Below are 24,085 nucleotides of genomic sequence, written 5' to 3' on the forward strand. Positions count from 1 at the left end.
ATTATATAAACTTTATTTAAAATGAAACATTTTATGCGTATGTGTATTTACAATACAGGGTATCTTAATACAATCTAACAAAAGGCTACATAGAAACCGAACTATAACAAAACTATCTCACTCATATACTATTAGAACTAATCGTCGATTTATCCATGCCGGCGAATCACGCTCCCGCGATCCGATCCTTCCGGGGGGGTCCGTTCCAACTACAACTAGCTACGGTCATAAATTCTTTCAACAACTGACATTTAAAGGGTTAGTATCTACAAAGTGGGTGCGATGGTACACAATTTAAGCACATTCGTGTCCAAGCATGTGGCGGGACAACACGCACCTGTCAAACTCTCCGCCGCCATATTGTCAGTTTTGACGTTTGCTTTTGATTGTGCTTTCGGATACTTGTACTAGTATTGTGTTCAGTGATATAATGTTATTTTAGTGGTTGTGGTGTGTGTGTTGTGAACGTGCTGTGTGTGTTTTTATTGTAAGTTTATACATATATGTTATTTCTAGAGTATAATATTAATCTAAACTATGGTTTTAAGAATGAAATCGTACTAAGAATAAAAAATATAGGTAAAATCAGAGTTCAGAGCGTAAGACCGGTCCAGGCACAGTCTCTAGGAACGAGGCAAACCGCGGTGTTGAGTTGAGGCGGAAAGCGGTAAAAATTATACAATGTTTTGTGTTTTGTTTTAAAAACATTTCGAGGACCTTAAATTTCTTTATCTCTATTATTTAGTAGGGTACTTTCATTTCAAATAACAATACAAAGCTAACCCCGCATTTTTGTTTTTTATAACTTCCACATATCATAACGTTACTTCTATCGCTACCAATCAAAATAAGGCAAAGCGCGTTGAGTGCCGTCACTCAACACACAATGCCTCCAGAATTTATGGGAAAGGGGGAAACGGAAATGTCTTAATGAATACAGACTGTCTTAATACTAGGCTCCCAGGTTCCGTCAGCCTATCCGGCTATGTACAGGATACACATAGTGTCGAGCTCAAAATAATACGATAGTAGGGGATGGATAGTAAAGCTACGAGTATATATAGCGGGAAATATTCTCATACCAATAAGTATGATAGATCGTTGTGTGTACAGTTTATTGAATTAGTCGGCGGTTGGTTTTCGAATGCAATGTCAGGATGACGCCATTATGGCTCAGTTTAAACGTTATATATACGTTCAAAGGGTGCAATAAGTTCAATCCCAGGAACTTTTTTTATAAGAAAAAGTATCCATTTTTATCTTGACGACTTTTATAGTTATATAATGTACCTATGGCGTATTTATTAACAGTTTGTCAATTTTAAAAATGCAAGAACCATTTATGTACGTAACATAAAAATAGGTTCACCTTTTCCAGTCATTCCGGACGAACAAAGAGACAGATACAGATTTCAAAATTGTTTTTTTTTTGTGTTTTAGTATCAAGTTAATCGTATGCACTTCAAAACACGGGCATTAGGAAATCACAGATAGACACTTCCATTTTATTTATATGTATAGAGCATAGATTATTTATGTGTATTCAAGGGAAATTTATTGGTTAATTTAATATGGTTATCTATACTGTAATTCATTTAATCAATCGTTATTAAAATCATTGAGATTTTATTTGATTTTAGTCGCGATAACCAACAGTTAAATACAACATTTATTAGAAAAAAATGTTTAATTATTTCATATCTATCTACGAGTAGATACACGTGCACGGCACAGCGGCATTTCATTATTTCTTATGAAATACGTGAATAATGTCCATATCTCAAAAATATTTCAATCGATTTTAATATTCTCCAGGTTGGAACATACCTATTTGATTTAAATCAAAGAAAATCATCTCAATATGACTTTAAGTTTCCAAGATATTTGTGGATAAACATACAACGATACATACTCTTATTTTTATTTTTATATTTAGCTGAATTTTTAGCACACGTGGTTGGTCTTAATGAAACTCTAATATTATCCATTCCTTTCTTTTCCAATAATATTATATTCTTTTATGTTTATACTGTCATTTAATTAATAAAAGACATTAAAATATTTAGCATAGTTTAAAGTTGAGATATCTATAATTTTTAATTCGACTTTCGATTCGATTATTTTAAATTTGAAACCAGAAACTTAGAATAACCGTACAAAAGTTATTTAGTAAAACTTATTACTGTGTCGAAGAATAATTATATAATGAAGTGCAAATTAAAATGATTCAAATTTTATGAAGGATATTGTACTATTTTGAATTAAAATTTTGAAAAAAGGTAGTTTCAGTTACACTATTATACCTATATACCTATGTAGATGACACTATTAAATTAGTTTTCCTTAAGGCAAATCCTATCCGTGCCACAAAACTAATAGAGATAATATACTCTTAACTTAGCTTCACGCTTCATCCCTCCCTCCCCCTTTCTCCCCACCGGGTGTCGCTGTAAAAGACAATAATTAATGCTGTTAGCCCAACAGCATTAACCTCAAGACCGAACAAAAAAAAATTATCCCTAGCGGGGTAGTCAGAGAGAACGTGACAAACGCCAAAGCGAATGAAATTCTGTTGTTCAATTTTATTTGATACTGGCGTCTAAAAAACTCCTTTAAAATATAGTACAGAGTGTCTTGACACTAGGTTCTCTCTGCGTACTCTGCTATAACCAGATGACATGTTAAACTGAAATCCTTCACATGTACAGTTCAATATACGAGTGCTCTATTTGCAATTACGTTGGGAATATCAACAGTTGTTATTCAATTAGCTTCTATGAATACATTCTGTGATCGTTTATTTTAAACTAGGTAATAAATGTGATTTAACTTTAGTTTATAATATAACATTAAAAAGTTTAAAATTTGTTAATATGTGCATTGGCTTATGGAGCTATGGCTCACGGCTCATCTTTAAAATACTTCGTTTACTTACTTTTAAGAAAATTGTCGTAGAAGTTTGTTTTTTTCTGACCTCTAAAAGTACATGAGATATGAAAAAATATAGAGAATAGAGACAAAGAGTCAAGCATTATTTCGAGTCCTCAGTTTGGTAATATTAAATATTAAACGCTTATTTAACTTACTTATTTAACTACTAAAACGGTAATTGAATAGAATTCTAAAATTTAAGAACTTATATTGCTTAAATAGATTTAGAGGTATAATAGAGAACTAGTCATTGAATTAAATCTATATATTTACAAAACTGACAGACAGACAGACAGTTTAAAGTTATTATATATATTTTCTTGTATAGTTTAGGGTTACTGAAAGAAAGTTTTTCATAATTTGTACGGGAACAAGAAAAACTGATTTTTATGTTTTACAGTCTACGTAAGCAAAATTAAAATATTTTTTGTTCCAGATAAAGACAGTACACGTTACTTATCTAGTCGACGTACTTTTATAAAAATGTTAATACAGTTTCCTTGACTGATATCTTGTTAGCTGGTGAGGGAAACGTTGAGAGATTGAAAAGTCGTGTGAATAGAGATTTTGAAAGAAATAAACAGAAAAGATGGACACGAAACATGGTGGAGACGACATCGAACTGAGCGTTCAGGGAGTCAGCAGTAAAGCCAGGTAGTATTCCAAAAGTTCTAATATTTTTATATTTGACTTTTTTTCTTTGCTTATTGCAATTTTACCAATAACAAGTTCGTAAAACTTAAAAGATTTGCTTATTTGTTTGAATTTCTTATAAATATTTTTGTTGAAAGTCTTCCTTCTCTGAATCGAAATACTGTATACTTTTGTATATTGATATATGTTGGCTGTGATTTTCAATATTAAATAACGTTCTATTTTAGTGAAGTGGCAACTAAATCAGATCTGCCTGAACGAGGATCGTGGGCCAGTAAGCTAGACTTTATACTATCAGTGGTAGGTCTAGCCATCGGTCTTGGAAATGTGTGGCGTTTCCCTTACCTGTGCTACAAAAATGGCGGTGGTGCTTTCCTCATCCCATATTTCCTCACTCTATTCCTGGCTGGTATTCCCATGTTCTTTATGGAATTAGCTATGGGACAGATGCTTACTATCGGTGGTTTGGGCGTGTTTAAAATTGCACCGATTTTCAAAGGTATGTTAAAAATACTATTATAAATTAAGTTTATCTGACGTTTATAATAAGTTTTTCTTATAATAAATTACACAAAAGAACTTTCATGAATAGTTTTCTAACAAATAATGCCAAACCCATTGTCTATGGAATTTAATAAAATGAATCTATTTTCTAAATCATAGTATAGCTACGCATTATTTTTACAGTTATTACTCTCATTTAGACCCCCTAATTGAACCCTTTAGTAATCTAATGAATTTCATTAATATTCATCATTACGATCGTTAGTATCCTTTTGTTTCAAGGATTTCCAGAGACATTTGTAAAATGTACAATGCCCTAAATTATATAGAAAATAATATTCTAATATTATTGCAATTATACATTGTTTTATCTAAATAAAATTCGTTAGTAATATATCTAATAAATAAATATTTATTTTTGTAGGCATTGGATATGCAGCTGCCGTTATGTCATGTTGGATGAATGTATACTATATCGTCATCCTTGCTTGGGCCATCTTCTACTTCTTTATGTCTATGAGATCTGGTAAGGACTTGCAATGTTATTATACTTAAATTATCTTTATTAACGTTATCTGTATCATAATGTAACGTTTTTATTACAAACACTAGAAATACTAAATGAACGTCGATTCGATTCGAATTCGAATTCAAATCGAATGATTCACTGGAAAATTCTGACTGTATACAAGATGATTGCGGCTTCAATTTCTAAACCACCAAAAGTTGTTATCATTTGAAATTAAAAAATATATATAATGCCTGTTTTAATTTTTCACAGAGGTTCCATGGGGCTCTTGCGATAATTATTGGAATACGGAGACTTGTGTGAATCCCTACGACAGAAAGAACCTTACATGCTGGTCTGATATGGACATGACTACTTTCTGCACGCTCAACGGAAAGAATATCAGCAAAGCCATGCTCTCGGATCCTGTTAAAGAGTTTTGGGAGTAAGTTTTTATATTTGTTTTATTTTTTTTTAAGAAAGACATAAAATCTATGTGGTAAACGTAAATTTTTCACAGTGCAATAAAATGTAGCCTTGGTTGGTAGCTATTTACATATGTGTACTTATAATTTCTTAAATATGATTTTTTTATATTTTAATTTTTTAAATAAACTTTTAAATAAATTTTATGAAAAACCATATTATAAAATATTATTTTCTCAACCAAATTTTTCGAGTTAATCAACAAAAGCTGGATGGTACGTAATTAAATTAATATATAAATAATATAATTATATAAATTGAATGACTCAGCAAATAAATACCTAATTTTCGGGTCCAAAGTATTTGATATTAATATGTTCTTTCAGACGTCGTGCCCTCCAAATTTCAAGCGGTATCGAGCATATTGGTAACATCCGTTGGGAGCTCGCGGGAACACTTCTCCTTGTGTGGATACTTTGCTACTTCTGTATCTGGAAGGGAGTGAGGTGGACCGGCAAAGTCGTTTATTTCACGGCTTTATTCCCTTACTTTTTGCTAACTGTTTTGCTTATAAGAGGTAATTTACATTTGTTTTGATCATAAGCATTAATACAATGACACATCTACTTATATTTTATCCATTTTAAACCAGAAAGGTCTTTTTATTGAGATACTGATGGCCACTAACTGATGGCCACAGATTGTTTAAACAATATTTCTTTAGTTTGCATAAAAATATATAAAACATAGTGTTGAGTTAAATATACACAGAGTACCTACTCTTTAGTTTCCTCGTAGTAAATAAGAAATATAGAAACATTTTATTGAATTTATTAGGAATAACGTTACCCGGAGCGATAGAAGGAATCAAGTTCTATGTGATGCCAAACATGTCGAAACTACTCGAATCCGAAGTATGGATAGATGCGGTCACCCAAATTTTCTTCTCATATGGTCTCGGCTTAGGAACTTTGGTAGCTTTGGGAAGCTACAACAAGTTTACTAACAATGTTTACAAGTAAGTTGACACTGGTACATTATAAATTTAAATTATTCTCTTAAAGTAAATTAATATTTTTTTAACTTAAAGTTTTTAGTTTTTATAAATTATTTATTCATTGTCAATTATATTTACATTAAATTAAGTAAAGAGCTTAATATTTTTCTAGCCTAAAAGATATTTTTAATTATATGTAAATTATAATTTATTTCAATTTTCTTTCAGGGATGCTTTAATAGTGTGCACAGTTAATTCAAGTACATCAATGTTCGCCGGTTTCGTCATATTCTCGGTAGTTGGTTTCATGGCACACGAGCAGCAACGACCCGTCGCGGAAGTAGCAGCTTCAGGTAAATTTATATATTTTTTTTATATTTCTTTGATAATAAAATTTGTTATCTTTACGTACCTTTCTGAAAAACCCTGATACAATAATATGGAATTACCAATTTAATCCATAATATTCTCCGGATATAATATTCACGGATATTCTCCGTGATATGAGAAACAAAAATAATTAAAATTTCCCATACATTGTTTTACTTTAATACGTTAAAAATATTTTACTTACAGGTCCTGGGCTAGCTTTCCTTGCATATCCTTCAGCAGTTCTTCAACTTCCAGGAGCACCTCTATGGTCTTGTCTCTTTTTTTTCATGTTACTGCTCATAGGTTTAGACAGTCAGTTCTGTACTATGGAAGGTTTTATAACTGCAGTTATCGACGAGTGGCCGAAATTACTTAGACGGAGAAAGGAAATATTCATCGCCATTACTTGTGTTATATCTTATTTGGTTGGACTGTCTTGTATATCTGAGGTAAGTTACTAGATTTTAATGCAAGATGTCTTGTTATTCATTAAGTGATTTAAAATACATATTATTTCTAGTCAAAATAGCATAAATAAATAAGGCTCAAAATACATTCAGTTTATAATTTGTTTTCTTAATCTTCGCAGGGTGGTATGTACGTCTTCCAAATCCTCGACTCTTACGCAGTTTCTGGTTTCTGTTTATTGTTCCTGATCTTCTTCGAGTGCGTTTCTATCTCATGGGCCTTTGGTGTAAACCGCTTCTACGACGGCATTAAAGAAATGATTGGCTACTATCCTACTATTTGGTGGAAGTTCTGTTGGGTTGGATTCACGCCTGCCATTTGTATTGTAAGTAGATTTTTAGTAAATTAATTGCAGTAAATGTGAAACTAATTTGGCAAGCATTCATTATGCGAATCTCCTCTATCGATTTTGGTAAATGTACTACTATGTTTACATACATTCTGCTAGATTTTCTTCTAGAAGAAATATAGATCGATATTACATATGATTAGATTTTTCTTTATCGACGCAAGAAATTTAAAAGCCTGTAAGTATTATGAATAATATTTTCCTTCCATTTCCAGAGCGTTTTTATCTTCAACCTCGTTCAATGGAAGCCAATTAAGTACATGAACTATGAATACCCATGGTGGTCGCACGCGTTTGGTTGGTTCACTGCTCTGTCTTCCATGTTGTGCATTCCTGGATACATGATTTACTTGTGGCGTGTGACCCCTGGCACTAAGATGGAGGTAAAGTGCATTTTTATTTATTTAACTTCCACGCTACATCGATCATATAGCAAGATAGCTAGAGTGAACTTTTGAGTGGCGTAACTCAACGCCTCACTCGGTCTCGTTGCAGTTTGTTATAGTCCTAATATATTACTATTCACGACTCCAAGGAAATGAAGAAATCGTGGCGTAGTTGCTACGTATTTGATTCAACAATTGTAGGCATGAGTCACATGTTAATTATTAATAATGCATCCTTAATTATTTGAACAGTTTTAATTTACTCAATTATTTTATAGATTTTATTATCTATGTGTTTTAAAGTAATTCAATTCAATAATTATTATTTTAGAAATTCCACACGATCGTACGAATCCCCGAAGATGTACCTTCGCTACGCACAAAAATGCAAGCGGAGGAACAAGCCAAGCATGCATCACCTTAACTATTATCCGATTCCAATAAGAATATTGAGAACAATATTATTCAATTTAATTATAATTGTTAGAAAAAAATATAATTAACATATTTTAATATGCGACGCACAATTTTATTAGTATCAATGTTTTTGTGCCATATTACCTAGATTTAGATTTAAGATCGTATGTACTCTTTAGTTACTATCTAATTAATTTAACTGTTAGTTAATTTATCAATTAGTTATTTTAACTTATTGTTAATTGTATTGATAATAATTTATTGTTAAGTTTTCTTATGATAAGGTTTTAGTCTCATTAATTTTTGGACTTTGGGTGCGTTGCGACGCGTTCATATACGTTTTTACGTTACACTATATTTACATATATATTTAGGGTTAAGTAACAAGTAGTTTTATTGTCTTCCATGTAGCCAATGCTTTATATTAGAAATGAATATTTAATCTTTTATATCGATATTTAATTGAATTTGAAATTATAATAATATATGCGAATAGTGCATGGTGTATGTTCATTTTATAGAATTTTGTTAACGGGTTGATATCCTTAAAGGAATTAGTTGTAAGTTTGCGAATGATATTTATAGGATTTTAATATATTATATACTTATAAAAAAACGCATTAAGACGCGAGTTTGTGTGTTCTAAGCTATTAGATGCTTTTAATATATTTAATAGATACGAGTTAATGGAAAGTTATTAATTTTTATGATTAAAATTTCTATAACAGCTTTTGGTTGAGCTTTAATAGATTTTAGCTTTGTTTAAAATTTTAGTTTCAACTACTGTGTTCTGTCGAGACCAATCAAAATAATGATATACTGTAGATTTACTATACAGAAACATTTGGCCTACAATTTGTACAATCTATTTTTAAAACAGATTTACACAAATAAAGTAATTTTATAATCTTTTTTTCTTAATTTCAATGGAATGTGTGGATTTCCAAATAAAATATAATATTACAATTTTACTCTATTTAAAATGATATAGTCAATTTCGATTAGCGTAAGTCAATTTGAGTGGTACAAGTATGGAAAATTATAATCATTAGCTTTAAGGAGAATTATTGCCAATTTTATGTTTTATGTTTTACTATTTTTTTCTTGTGTTTAATGTTGTTGAGTATAGTTTATAATATGTTTATTGTTTAGTTTTAATCTTCATTAAGAAGTCATTTTATTAGAACAATTTCTCATATTTATTTAGTTATTGTTTATTATTACATTACAATGGAGGAGTGACATCGATTATATTCTCTGAAATGGCCAAAAAAATATTATTATAATGCAGAAAAACTGAAAATTATGTTAATATTATTGTTAAAAGAAAATATTACAAATAATTTTTCCAAGAATTAGCTTACAGTGATTTTTTATCCTCTTAGCTGGAAAAATTGGGCATAGGAATGGGCGGTCGTGTGGATTGTGCCCATCCCAGAATAGACTAGTCTCCCACCCACCCACATCTCAATAAAAATTAAAAAGAAAATAATACACACACGTTCCAAGCTAAAATCATTGACAAATTATTATAGAAAATATATCTAAGTACTCGTTTTATATAGACTTATTATAAACAGTATTTATGCATTTAATTCCATTAATTAAAAATTATTATCTACATATCAGAATGAGAAAGGAAAATTTTGTGTTGTTTAATATTTTGTGCCTAAATTTATAATAATGTAATTACATAGATAAATCTATTTATTTCATTAAACAGTAAATTGAATATGTGTCTTTTATTTGTAAATGTTTTTTTTAAACAAAAGCTTGTAAAAACAGCTTAACTTTTCCCGCAAAGCAGGGTGAGCCTTTCTATTAAATGGTGGGACTCAACGTCGCACTGTCGGGAAATGAAAATAATTTCAGTACAATCACTTTCCCTTGAGGATTTATCTCAAGAAAGTCACGTTTATATTCAGATGGTCTGCCATTGCGACACCACGGCCTTATGAATCTTTTAATATGTATGTATTAATAGAAAATAAATAGAAAAAACAAATAGAAATATTTAATAAATGTTATATTTAATAATTATTATATGTTATCTTAGAGATCCTTTCATTATTATTAGATCAGTATAAACAAGATATTAATATTTTAGGTACAAATTATTCCGTTGGATAGACAACGGAATAATTTCTATATAAATACATATTTTGGAGAGATTGGGTGTTAGGTGACGGACCGTACTTTGTCTTAGGTGGTCTGATAAAAAAAAAGACTATAAATATTATAAAACGTCCTAAATTAAGTATAGTTAAGATCATCGTGGCGCAGGGATTCAAGCGTGCGACTGTAAGCGGGACGGTTATGGGTTCCGCTCCCACTCAGGAGAGATTCCAGTTTCTTTTTCTCGTTTTGGTAACAAAACAAAGAGCCGAGAGCCATGAGCCGTCTTTCAGCTATTCATCAATGTCACGAATTGAAAGTGAGAAACGATATTATGCGAAAAATATCATAACAAAATAAATAAATAAATAAAGCAGTTTCACGCTGTATCCCGCAAAAGGAACCTTGTGTTAAGACGCTCCGTTCCCTACTTTTTGCCGAGTTATGAAGGCATTGAGTGTTGAGTGGCAGAACTCAAACGCCGCGCTTAACCTCGACACCAGAGCGAAGAAATGGAAATATAAACGTAAATAAATATTCCACTTCTTCGAGTGGGGATCGAACTCACAATCATCGCGTTACAGTCACACCCTTGTGCCACTGCGCCACAACGGCGTCTATATATAAGTATAACGTAAAGCTTAAAAAAATTAAGTAATATCTAAACTTTTACGCTTCCGTTTACTTCACGGGTTGAAATAACAAATAATGGGTATTTTTTGTATGATTCATGAACTTTTACATATTTCTAAAGATAACAATAAGGGTTTTTTAAAAATATTAATCTACTTGTTTAGAATTCCGTGGGCTGTTGATAGTATTCATAATATCACTAAAACTGTTTCCTTTGATAACTTTGGCCATTCCGTTTATGACAAAGATTAGGAAATGTAGATGTGGCGTTTAAAATATTTTTTTTTAGTTTCACGTAGTAGAGGCAGAGGGAACCTGGGAACCTAATGTTAAGACACTCTGCTCCCGTTCCCCACTTTCCAATAAAAATATATTTCACATTGTCGAGCGGGAATCGAACCCACAACGTGTCGTGCTAACAGTCGCACGCTTGTGTCCCTGCGCCACGATTGGCTGTGACAAACGTTATTGATGGTATTTTTAAATGAATAAATAAACTGAAAATAATTTTTTAATAAATAAATTACATAAAATAGCTTCATATGTTTAAATACATAATACGAATTTGAAGTTAAATGTGCTAAAAAAATATAGGTAAAAACAAAAAAAATCATGAATTCTGCTAATATATGAGATATCATATCTATAAAATTATTTAAAACGTGGAAGCTACTGAATTTCTGTTTCAAACTATGAAAATATGAGTTGCCTCCTGATTGACTTTTTGACATTATGTAAATGAAATCTAATTATGAAAATCGTTATTTAATTGAATTGTATTACTTAATTGAAATAAAATCCTTGTGTCTAGTTAAGCAATGAAGTAGTTTAGTACAGTAGAAGTAGTCTAGTGTAGTAGAAGTAGTTAGAAATATCTTTAATAGTTCTTAATAAATTAATTTTAAATTTATGATCGTCTCAGTTTAGTTCCTTTACATCCTTCAATTGTTTTGCAGTAGCCTCGTATATACAAAAAATAAAGAAGAAATTCCAATAATATTGTATAATTTATATTAATATTATGTAAATATTTTTTCTTTATAAAAAATAAAGTTCTTTGTTTATTTTACACATAAAGTAAAAAAAAAGGGTAGTGGATGCGCAAGCGCCGCTTTATCAGTTCTAGTAATTTGACGCATCCATTATATTATATATATTAGTATCTCTTGTCAACGAACAGTTTATTTCAAAATGTGCCGCGGTCAGAGCAAGTTCTAGTCCTGCGTAGGACAAAATAAATTAGTGAATTTACTTTTTTTATGAAATTGTGTGTATTTAATAATTTGAAAATGTTTATCAAGTGCATTTTGTTTTTCTTTGTTTTCGGACCAATTACTGCAGGTTAGTTATATATTTTTTAATTGTAATTGAATGCAAAATTAATTACTTTTTTTATACTACAATGTTATGACATTCGTCATCATTAAATCTATAACGTCATTATATATTTTTATTAGCGTATATATATATTTATAGCATTATAATTTATAGTGCGTAATTATAGTTTTCAGATTCAGTAAAGGAAATATTAATTCCTATATTTTTATAAAATAGTGCCATTTAATATACATGGCAAAAATGAGTTAGGCAGAGAAATATATAAAAGTATAAAGTATTTTTATATTTCTTACATATATAGGCTGAGATTGAGTGTCCCGCAAAACGCAGTTGAGTTCCGCCATTCAACATGCAATGCTTCCAGAATTCGGCGGAAAGTAGGGTCAGAGTGGGCAGAGTGTATTAATACTAGGCAGAGGACCTACCCTGCTAAATGCAGGATATAACACGAATCTGCAAAAAAAAATCTATAGTTGCGAAATTAAAAATTAAAAATATGAGGAATATGTAAAATAATTAAAACATACTATTTTTAAATCTTGGACTATTTATAATTAAAGGTTTATATAAGACAAAGGCTCGAAACTATCAAATTTATAAAATGCTACTGAGAAGATTTTAATGAAATAGTAATATATGTTTTAAGCTTAATCCCGAGTAAGTACTAATAATTACTAATTCCTCCGACTAAAAATTGATTATAAAAATAAATCGATGTCATTTAAACAAAAATACTATCCTAATACTTAAATATGAAATTATTTAAAACACAATTATATTTGTAACGAATATGAAATAAATACGCTTTATCGGCCGGACGCACGCTCTTGACGGTTTGCCCTCGTGTAGGACTTCCGTTGTCCTGCGTGGGTGGTACCTTAAATGACCTCCATAGCTATGGTGACACCTCGTCTGCTAGTTTTCTATTCTTTGAAGAAAATTCCAGTAGAATTTGTAGTGCCCTTGTAAAGTGAATTAAGTTTAAAGTTCATTTTATTTAATGGATTTTTTACGATTGCAGAAAAAACATTTAGGTAATTTGATTTGGTCTGGTGATATTTTCGCATGTATATTAAAAGATTAATATATTTTACTTATGTTCCAGATTATTCTTCATTTTCGTTGTCCAGCACCTGCACCATACCGAGATTGGACCATGGTAGAGTCAAGGTGAGGCAGCGAGCGCGTCTCGTCAAGTTCATGTGCCTGGCACGTTATACTCTAGTTGGTAACAGTTACGCAACTTGCAGGAACGGCCAGTGGGATGTACAAATACCAGTTTGTATACGTAAGTATAATTGTTTTTCCTAATACAATACAGTCCTAAATAAATTTCATTTCAATGTAAAAAAATAGACAATGTTTTACGTACATGCGACAGTTATAGGTTCAATTCCTGCCCGTCCTGGTAAAAAAGCAGCGTCGTGTTCTATGCTGCTATTCAACACATAATATCACGTAAAGTGGGTGATGTGTTGGGGACGGAGTATCTTAAAACTAGGTTCCCTCTGCCTTTCCTTTTGTTGGAGGGGAAAGACGTGCAGTTGCATTTTTTTTAATATATATATATGTATATATATATAATTTATTTGCATTCAGGGTCAGGATGTTCAGACACTCCTGAAATTACAAATGGGTTGCAGATACCGAGCTATCACAATGCTTGGATCATGTATTTCTGTATGCCGGGATATAGGCTTAAAGGTTCTGCAGCAATTTACTGTGATGGCAGAAGGTGGAACGCTTCAGCTCCTATATGCGTGGGTAAGTTTTGAACAAATTTTTTAAGACTTCCGTAAAATATTTCGTTTTAATTTAAATTTCTGACATTATGGAGTTAGTGACAAAATGTATCTGCCGCTCTTTGTTTTACATAATAAGAAAAATATGACTACTTTATCACTAATATACTTTATCACTTGTGTACGCTCTCCTAGTAGGAGATGAAGATTTAAGCATACAGAAGTGCAACACTACGGATTTTAATGCAATTTTTATTAAAAGACGCAAAAATTCCAGCGTAATTTTTATTTTTGTATTTAAAATAAAGCCAAAAATATCAAAGATTAGTTATGTAATGTCGTAAAACCACATTCTTGGCATTTACCAGATAAAATTACTAAAGTGATAAAATACCCGATATCCGCTAGTATTTAACAATTAACAAATATAAACAAAACCATTCATCTTATTGAGATTATTGTATATACTAGCGGACCACTCGCGGTTTCACCCGCGTGAACTATGTTATTATTAATTTCTGTCTCCATGACTACGTCCTAGTGACGTCTATGCAAAATTTGAGGCTGCTAGCATTTGTAGTAACAAAGTTTCATACAAACTTTCGACCCCAAAAACAACCCCTTAGAAGTCGAATATCGCAAATTCCTGTCTTAGCGAGCACCTACGTCCTATAAGTAACTCCTATGCAAAATTTGAGATTCCTAGCGCATGTAGGTTCTGAGATTTCGTGATGAGTGAGTGACCTTTCGATTTTATATATATAGATATAAATTATAATTAGAATATATTACAAATTATATATTGTTAGTAACATTGTAATATTATAAAATTTACTCTTATATAATACCCCACCATTTTACACATTGGAAAATACTCACGTCTAAGATAGTTGGTTTCTCCAGTATGACACCGTTTGTTTATAAATATGAACAACGCAAGTTGTATTTAACTCCGAGTCATCCTTTATCTACACTCTGATAATAATTATAGGTAATTTTTGTTATCTTCAATCATCTGACGGTTATTTTATTATTTCTAAATAATAAATTTCTTAATATAAATAATAAACTAATTAAAAAAATAAGTAATAAATTAAAGAAATAATAAATTTCTTAATATTTTGCCCCATTTAGCGATTTTTTTGTATGTTCAACCAGAAAAACTTTTAGATTTATTATATTAATAGGTATCCCTCATTTCTATAAAAACGAGTGAGTGAGTGATGTGAGGTACAGCATGACACTGAAAAAAATAACACTACGAAATCCATCCATACACCATCGCCAATAAATAAATGTATTTATCACTCTTGGGGGTATTCTCATACCGTCGAGATAACACCCATAATCATTGTTTGTATTTCGCAATCAGACCTTCTTTATATTGCGCCATAATGATATCATCATCAAAATCTAGAATACTAAAGACTATGAGAAATAGAGGATAATTCTTTGCAATTAGTTCGTCATAAGAAATTTGTTAAATCATGATTTTAATTGTATTTTCCTTATACATTTAATAAGATTAAAGTTAACCTTATGACGTAGAGATAACATTATCTTGGCGCCAGTATGTCTGAGTATATTTAAAGGAACTAAAATGAATCAAAATCTTTAAAATATTTGAGTTAATTAATTTGAGAACACTTTCAAAAACTCACAGCCCCAGAGTAAAAATGATATGGAAATCAATTTTAGGTCTTAAGTCAACGGGCTTCGGGGACAATTTGTAAAAGTTGACAAGCTTAAGTTTGTGGGCTCATTCACACATTTTGTGAGAATAGGACTGCAAATTTAAGCTTGTAACCTCTTTTTCTACGAATCATTTGTAAAATATCACCTTTCGGAGTTTTCCTTTATTTGTATTGTAAGTTCTCATTTCGTGCGAAATTTCATAGCATTAGGTCCACGGGAAGTACCCTGGACCCCCTAACTACATATTTTGGTTACATGGCACATATCATACAAGATGCAACAAAAATTATGCATGAATGCTTGTTTTTTTTTGCGTTAACTTAGAAGAATGATTTTATATGAATACTCAATTTACAGATTCAAACGAATCGACTCCATTGAGTTGTGACTTCGAAGAGCCTGATCTTTGTGGTTGGACTAACTCTGAACTTCACGATTTTGACTGGGAGAGACTTAATAAAGGGACACCGAGCTCCTTCCTCAAAACTGGGCCGTCATATGACCATACATATGGGAAAGGTGGTTCTGGTAAGAATTAATGTATCTATATTTATTTTTGTATTTTACAAAATACAAGCGTGTGATTGTAAGCATGGCAAGTTATGGGTTCAATTCCATTCAAGGAAATGAAATATCATATGTTCCAGAAGTGTCTTCATGGGAATGGAGTGCCTTAACTGGCCCTGTCCTCTGATTCTCTCTGCCTACCCTGCTATACCTTTTCTTAATCTTTCTTTATATTATTATTTTAATTAACTATTTATAGGAATCATCGATTTATATCATAGATATTTATATCTCTTAATCAAATTTTCAACCACCACGTTGAATCTACAGTCTTCGTGAAAATAAAATCGTTAAAAGTAATTTCTATATACTTAATGTTATATAAGATTACTTGTGAGATGCTAAATAAGGAACATTACTATTATTTTCAGGCTATTACATGTATATTGAAACAACGTCAAAGTATGAAAACGACACAGCACGCCTTGTATCGCCTGTCTATGAACGTAAGCTGTTGAAAGATGGCTGTTTTTCATTTTTCTACCATATGTATGGAAAGTAAGTGTTAAAAACAAACCTAAAAATTGAAAAGCAATCGTTCGTTATAATTTTTTCTTTATAATTTGCTTGAGCGAGAGAAAGAGTACAATTTTTAATTCGTAGGCTATTGATAAAATCTGATAATTTTGTCAAATCGTTTTTGGACATTTTTGATAATCAAGTTCAAGTTAGTGTAGGTACTTACACAATGTTATATAATCGTTAAAAAATAATATAAACTCTCAAGAATTAATCCACGTAAACATATATTCGCGAAGTCAAAAACATATTCAAATAATAATAATTTTATCTTTTCAGATCTATTGGTGGTCTAAAAGTCTATATAAAGCCAGATTTCGTCGATTTAGAACAGATAATAAAACCAGGGGATGATAATAAAAAATATAATTTGTTTGAAAAATGGGGAGACTTGGGCGATGTTTGGTACAACTCAGTGACTCAACTGCCCGATGTTGGAGATAATTTTCAGGTATTATATTTTCCAGAAGTTCACACCAGGTTCTCTCTGCCTACTCTGTAATGCCTACCTACGGTAGGTAGCATATAAGTAGAGGCTGAGATTTAATCCCCACTCTAATAATTAAGATATTTTCACTTTCTCGCTCAGGTAAAAAGACAGCGGCCTTGACTACCACCACTGAGAATACAATGTCTTGAAAATCGCACTTAAAGTGGTAAACGGAGAGTCTTAGTAGTGACATTTAAAAAGAAAGGTTCCCATAGCTATTTTATTTAAAGAAATTAATATAAATTATTTTAATATAAACTATTTTAATTTAGATTGTAATAGAAGGAATACGCGGGAGTAGTTTCACGAGCGATATCGCCATTGATGATGTAGCGATACTCCAAGGCAGCAACTGTACTGTGGAACGAGAAGCGGCTGTTACGCCTCCCGTACCCTCTCTAGGTATTTATAATCCTTTTTTATAATAACTTTTTAATAAGAAATAAAAAACATATAGAATTTCACATATTTTTACTATTTTTTTTTATATAACGCACTAATTTTAATTCATTCAAAAAAATAATAACATAAAGAGGTGAGTGTATTTGATTGAGGCCAGTCTTGGCGCAGGGGCACAGAGTGTGACTGTAAAACCGACTGGTTGTGGGTCCCCACTCGAGGAGATGAAATATTTATTGAAATATATATTTCCATTTCTTCTCTCTGGTGTCGAGGCAACTCAACACGCAATGCCTCCAGAAAACCGCGAAAAGTGGGGAACGGAGTATCTTAAAACTAGGTTCCCTCTGCCTACCCTGTCCATCTTTTAATCATACTTATTATATTTGTTTGTTTCCAGCGGACTCTTGCACTGAACGGTGTTTCGCTAACGATACCAAGCCTTTTGGATGTTCGTGCTCAAAATACTGTTTTCTCAACGACAACTGTTGCCGAGACTTCTTCGACATTTGCATTTTTCAAGCTGGTAAAAGAAACTTAATAGTATAATAACATCTAAAATTATATAGATAACTATACGAGTATCTTATAGGATAACTCAATCAAGACGCTGGTTTTTTTTTTCTATTTTCAATTTTGTCAAAAAAAATCCTTACAACATTTACAAAATATACCTAAAAAAACTAAAAATAGCACATGTAGTACATAAATGATTTAGTTAGACAGAGAACGCAGGGCGTTGGCCGTGCGTTGTAACATGCTGGCCCGAAGGTTTGCACGGCGTACTGATCGTGTAAAGGTAACATTGTTCAAGGCTTATTGTCAATCTGCATATTGCGGGCGGGGCATATCTGTCGTAGAACCGACGGCCGCTGGGGCAGACGTGTCTTAGAGTGGAGACCCCGTACAAAACGACCTGTGGGACCCTGCCAGATGGGCCGACGACATAAAGATGTTGGCGGGAAGCGGATGGGCCCGAAAAGATGAGGATCGAGTGTCGTGGCGAGAATTGGGGAAGGCCTATGTCCAGCAGTGGACAAAAGATGGCTGTTGATGATGATGATGATGATTGTCAATCTTTCTACACCTGCAGCCTTTGGGTTAGGTATACGCAGCGTGCGTACGACGCCCTGAGAGTCCAGTATAACAATGCATTCAGAGTGTTGTTCGGGTTATCGCGGTACTGTAGTGCTTCCGATATGTTCGCTGAGAGACGTGTCGATGACTTTCACGCTAATATTCGTAAAAGAAGTGCATCTACGCTCCAGAGGTTACGAACTAGCTCGAACAGCATTCTGTCTGCACTGGCTGACCGCTGGGACTCGAAAATTCTGCGTCACTGGGTACGGCTACATGTTGACTAAGGACGTCGTGTCCGATAGGCAATGATTTGTGTACTTTTATTTACTAACATTAGTTTTTAAGGTCTTGTAATACTAACAAAGTGTGGACACATGTCTGAAAAATAATAATAATAATTATTATTATAAATAAAATCGTATCCATTATATAGTTATATTAAAATAGTTTTTAAAATCATAATTAGCATAAAAGTTGTTTAATTTATAGCGTGAATAAATGACTAAATCGTTTCTCTCTATTTTAATAGACGTCTGTAAAAAAGGAGGAGGTCATCGATTCGACTGTATTTTTATTCTATTATACTGCACAAGCCGAGCTTATAACTTGAAAATAATTCTTATGAATTAAAGCTAATTACTATTAGAAAAGAAAGTATATCTGCAAGTGGACTTATCGATCTATTCAAGTCCAATACAGAAATAGAATCAATACTTACAAATGTAAAAATTGAAAATAGATCACTTATTTCAATTTCATAATGCAGCAAATACCTATTTAGAGCTCACTAAAATATATTTCAAATTGAGAAGAAATTGCTTTGGGTGTATAATTCTGGCTTCGGGCCAAAGTGCTGTGTTGTTGAGTTAAAAAGGTCTTTCAGAAGAAATTCTTCTACATTATATTAAAGTGTTTGACTATCGGTCTGTTAATAAAATATAAGAAAGATTGAAAAAAGAACAGTAAAATCTACTTCTAGTTTAGAATACTAATTACATCGAATTAATGTTTGCCAGTCCTTTTTCAAATCAATCACTGCGTTAAGTTCCATAAACCAGCATAAAAGGTTTCTAAATAAATGGATAGTCAAGGTCAGAGTGTCTTGACAATAACTTACCTGCGTAAAAATATAAAGATATTTCTATTTCTACTGCACTTTATTTATGGTTATGATTTGAATATAAAACTTTTAAAAGCTCCTTTTTTCTCTGATATAGCTAAAATGTTATATTCACACTCTGCAATTCACGTCATGCCTGATTCTAAATTAAATAGACAAAAGAAAAAGAAAGATGGAGACTAAAGAAAAAGATAGAAAGAATAGTTATTTTTAACTATCATCGTAAAGTTGTTAATAGTGCGATCTGAATTAAGATCTTGTTTGTGTCACAAAAATATATTGGAAATCTCAAGTTTAAATATAAGTGAAACGAGAAACAGAAAAGTTTGTGAAATTTCAAAGTTCTAGTTTTCAGTTTCAATTTATGTACATATTCTTTGTTAGACATTTCCTTTGTTGTAGTTGTACTAGAAATAGATTGCGTAATATGTTTCGATCTTTTTTAAACAAACAGTTATCATTTTAAATATAAAAATGATATATTGTATAATTTATCATTAATTTACTACTTGTATTTGATCTAATTTTAAATTTAACATTTTTTTTAAATTAAAAATGAAAAATTTGATATTTCGATTCTGATAAGAGATCTACATAGAATGTAATTTTTTTACTGAATTCGGGAATGTGTCCATTAAGTAATACTATTTTAAATGCGGTTAGAGTGCGGAAAGCGGAGTATCTTGACACTAGATTCTTTCACCTAGCAGGATAAAGTGTAAAGGTAAAAAAATCACTATTGCTTTTAGTGTCTTCCGCTCAGCGCCATATGTCATCAAAAAATGAAAACAAAATATTTCATAGTAACAAAATTGTAATTAACTCCGAGTCGATTTGAACCTAGAAACACTGTCCAGTCAGGTGCAACGCAATTACCCATATGTAATAAAATTTAATATTTTTCATATTTATAATAGAAAACTACGGAATTACGTAACATTCAATCGATTAGCTTCAAGTAGGGCAAAGTATTTATATAAATTGAGATGGCTATTTATATTTGTTGCAGAATTTATGACGGCCGAAACAAGTGACACTTCAGAAGTATCTGAAATAGTTCCTCAAACACAGAAACTTATAGCTACTACTCCAGAAACTACTTCAACTTCAACTACTAGTACAACAACTACACCGAAGCCTACGACTACTTCTACAACTTTTACTACAACAACAACAACATCAAAAGCAACAACAACAACAACTACTACTACACCAACAACAATTAAAACTACTACAAAAAGAATTAATACTCCATTTACAACTACTACCAGGAGGATTTTAACTACTACAAAGAAACCATCCACTCCCAAACCAATTCCAACCACAACAAAAGTAATACAAACTACAAAAACGACAACCAAACGACCTGTAACAACAACAACAACAATAAAAACAACAATTACCTCTGTTCCTACTACAATTAAAACAACTACAACTAATATGCCTTTCGGCATTTCAAGGACTATAGAAAACCATAATGATTATCACGATAATGTTGAGAAGGCACGTAAAGAACAGAAAGTTGAGAGTAGAAAACTAAATCATATGCACATCACAGGTAAGCTATTTTTTAGAAAACTTTGTATATTTATTTATTTATTTATTTATTTAGGCCCACCAACAATTGATACAATTATTACATGCCATTAAAGAAAAAACAAAGTAAATTATTTCTAATTGCTCAATTATTTACAGGTAAGCTCCACATGCAAAAATAAATTCAACGATAACAACGAACAACAACTTAAAAATAAACACAATACAAAAAAATAAATAATAAATTACACACAACTTATACATTATTAAGATAAAAAACAGATTAATATATGCATTAATAAACTATTCACTTATTCTATTTTGTTATACAAGTACGAAAAAAAAACAATTAATAATATTAATAATTTAAGGTAAAAGACACTTAATAATAAATAATTTTTAAAATTGAAATTAAATTAATGTTACAATCAATTAAAAATTAAATAAATTAATAAAATAAAATAAATTAATCAGCAAGCTTAAGATTCAAATAAAACCAATCATAAAAAATATATTATATATATATACATATACGCATGTATATACACATACACACACGCACACATATATATATATACATATACACACACGCACACGCACACTCACATATACATACATATATATATATATACATATATATATTCTAATAAATTAAACTGACATGGTAATAAAAGCTTTTAAAAAGAACGATACAGCTGATCACATATATTAACATATTGCGTATAAATGAGGGTAAATGGGTAATGAAACTGGGATAATGAAGCATGTAATATTTTCAATTCCTTGCTCTGTTAACAAGGCAAAGCTCTGCGTTAAGTTCTGCCACACAGCACGTAATGTCTCGAGATTTCGGCGGAAAGTGAGGATTATAAGGGTAAAAAAAAATGTGTTTTTGATTGTTATTTAAAGGAAGGGTTACATAACGTTCATCGTTTTGACGCAACCCACTGTAGCTGGGGTATTACCTTCCGCATTTAGAATTTGTCACGTCACGTTTCTCACGTCACGTCATATACAATATAAAAATTGAAACCTAAAATCTTTTTACAGGTTCTCCACCGAGCACGTCAATCGGTTGGAAGATATTTTTGATAATTCTAGGTGTTGTAGCGTGTATAGTGGCAGCCTCTTGGGTGATGATGGGCGCACGTTCATCGCGCGGGAGCAGCACCATCGCGCGACTACGCGGACATATCAACCACGATCCGGAAGTACGCTTCCTGTCAACCGACGTCGATGATGATTGATAGTTAAGAAAATCGATTTAATAATGATTATAGTTAAAACACGGTTTTCACTTCAAATGTACTTAAATTTTCATTTTTCTATTAATATAGAGCGGTCTCACTATCGAGCGATTACCAGAACATATCAACCGCGATCCGGATATCCGTTTCCCATCAATTGGGGTTGTTGTTGATTGACAATTTAAAACTACGCTTGTTATGTACTTAAATGTTTATTTTATATATATTGTTAGCTTCGCGTTTTTCAAAACATTAACAAGATGTTGACGTATTTAATGGTGGAACTCAACGCTGCGCTATGTTTGCAGCAGCAGAGAAAATGAAAATAATTTATATATAATTTCTCCAAGTGGGGATGGAATACATAATCATCTCGTGTAAAGTTAGGCGCTCTTCTGCTGAGCCAGTCCCATCTATATTTTTACAATTTGTAGTACAAAAGAGAGAACGAATAGTTATAAAATTGCTCTTTAATGACGATTTCCAATAATAAAATGCAAGTAAATAATAAAATTACACATTTTTCATAATTTCTCAAAGAAATATTATTGATTATTAACTAAAACGCTCAACAAAATGTTATGTTTTAAAGCATGAGCATAATAAAATATAATAATCGATTCTTATTTTGTTGCTCATAATGTGTCGTATTGGCGGTATTTAAAGGTAAACGCGTCTAAATAAGATTATTTTTCTAATAATACTCAAAATACTGTAAATATTGATAGTTTTTAAATAATTAATATATTTCAGTAATAAGTAAAGCAAATATTTCATTTTTGTACTTAAAAATAAACAATTATTATTAATTAGAAACAATTTAAATAACTTAACACAATGAATGTACAGTTGAGTATCGTTGGGTTCTTTCAGCAAAACTGCCTCAAGTATTCTCAGACTGACATTCCCATATTAATTATAGATATATTAATAGTATTTCGATTTAAAAATTGTTAGGGGGATAATTTATTAAAAATATTTAGTTTTATTACCGATTTAAGTACTTTTTAAAATAAAATTGTAAGTTAGAGATAACAGAAGAATCTGAATTAATAACAAATTGTAGTAAAGGTTAATACTTAAAAGTCAAGTACTCGTAGGTTCCTATTTGTATTATATTGTTATATTATGTCTATTATCAATCGATTGTTGTTGATAAATAATAAATAAACAATGTTTCATTTACATTTGTTTTTTTTTCTTTTATCTCATCAAAATCACAATCTTCAATAAGATATACATAATAATATTTAATTATAATAACTTATAACTTAAAGTCAATGTGGTAGATTTGCTCTGAATTTTTATTTGTTTGGTGTTTAATTATTATTTAATTTTTGCTTCTCTTGGTTGTCTTCTCCTGTCTTGAGTATCCAGCATATAGCAATGTCAGAGGCAGAGGCCTAGTGTTAAGAAACTATATTCCCCACTTTCGAAACATACGTGTAGAGTGGAAAAAGCCAGCGTTCCAACGTTGCGTCTTGTTAGAGCGATGAAAAGCAAATAATTCATTCACCCCAGTGGAAGTCGAGCCTAAAGCCTGTAATATGACAAAAAATATCTATCAGCACAATAATAAAATAAAACGCTCG

At 31.3% G+C, this 24,085-nt stretch overlaps 2 protein-coding genes across 2 annotated transcripts; both read left to right on the forward strand.

Moving 5' to 3' along the window:
• Positions 1-235: 235 nt before the first annotated feature.
• Positions 236-9,744, forward strand: Gat (sodium- and chloride-dependent GABA transporter). Its single transcript, XM_085201869.1, has 12 exons — positions 236-487; positions 3,368-3,585; positions 3,813-4,084; positions 4,514-4,615; positions 4,871-5,042; positions 5,410-5,600; positions 5,861-6,041; positions 6,249-6,373; positions 6,597-6,841; positions 6,982-7,185; positions 7,425-7,592; positions 7,927-9,744. Exons 2-12 carry the CDS (start codon positions 3,521-3,523, stop codon positions 8,017-8,019), a joined length of 1,818 nt encoding a protein of 605 aa, XP_085057995.1. The 5' UTR covers positions 236-487; positions 3,368-3,520; the 3' UTR covers positions 8,020-9,744.
• Positions 9,745-11,932: 2,188 nt separating this feature from the next.
• On the forward strand, positions 11,933-23,678 carry LOC146529603 (uncharacterized). Its single transcript, XM_085201854.1, has 10 exons — positions 11,933-12,101; positions 13,204-13,386; positions 13,698-13,862; positions 15,893-16,063; positions 16,474-16,600; positions 16,901-17,072; positions 17,384-17,513; positions 17,911-18,036; positions 20,720-21,268; positions 22,297-23,678. Exons 1-10 carry the CDS (start codon positions 12,020-12,022, stop codon positions 22,491-22,493), a joined length of 1,902 nt encoding a protein of 633 aa, XP_085057980.1. The 5' UTR covers positions 11,933-12,019; the 3' UTR covers positions 22,494-23,678.
• The last annotated feature ends 407 nt before the right edge of the window (positions 23,679-24,085 follow it).

The sequence above is a fragment of the Heliconius melpomene genome, chromosome 18 (assembly GCF_056956725.1).
Source record: "Heliconius melpomene rosina isolate 202511_hmr_F chromosome 18, ASM5695672v1, whole genome shotgun sequence".
Lineage (NCBI taxonomy): Eukaryota > Metazoa > Arthropoda > Insecta > Lepidoptera > Nymphalidae > Heliconius > Heliconius melpomene.